Source organism: Tupaia chinensis, unplaced genomic scaffold (assembly GCF_000334495.1).
Source record: "Tupaia chinensis unplaced genomic scaffold, TupChi_1.0 Scaffold000360_1, whole genome shotgun sequence".
NCBI lineage: Eukaryota > Metazoa > Chordata > Mammalia > Scandentia > Tupaiidae > Tupaia > Tupaia belangeri.
In genome coordinates, this window is record NW_006159856.1 from 296,365 (window position 1) to 296,747 (window position 383).

The following is a 383-nucleotide window of genomic DNA, read 5'->3' on the forward strand; positions in this document are numbered from 1 at the left end:
TGGCCCCGCCCCGCCCCTGCCGGGCCGGCGCGCCTACGTCACTACCCGGCATGCCGCGCGCCCTGCGCCGGTCCCCGCCCGCCGGTGTCTGGCGGAGGCAAGATGGCGGTGCAAGAGTCCGCCGCCCAGCTGTCCATGACCCTGAAGGTGCAGGAGTACCCGACCCTCAAGGTGGGGGTCTGTGTCGGGGGCCGATGTTGCACGCGCCTGTCGACGGTGTCCGCGAGGGAGCGAAGGGACTACCCCGGGAAGGGGAGGGCAGGCGGGGGCTGGGCGCGGCCTCTTGGGCGAGCAGGCTGCTCTCCCGGGCGGCACAGTCTGTGGAGGCGGCGGAGTCCTTGGAGTCTAGTCGGGTTTCCTGGGGCGGGGGGGGCTGGGGGGGG

At 74.4% G+C, this 383-nt stretch overlaps 1 protein-coding gene across 2 annotated transcripts in view; it reads left to right on the plus strand.

The window, feature by feature from the left end:
* Positions 1–58: 58 nt before the first annotated feature.
* Positions 59–383, plus strand: part of MAEA (macrophage erythroblast attacher, E3 ubiquitin ligase) — a 64,329-nt gene continuing 64,004 nt past the window's right edge. Inside the window, exon 1 of one of the 2 annotated variants that reach the window (XM_006152880.3) lies at positions 59–171. In XM_006152880.3, the coding sequence (XP_006152942.1) occupies positions 103–171 (69 nt within the window). In that variant the 5' untranslated portion in view covers positions 59–102. The remainder of the gene's footprint in view (positions 172–383) is intronic. The other variant, XM_006152881.3, reaches the window with a different exon arrangement.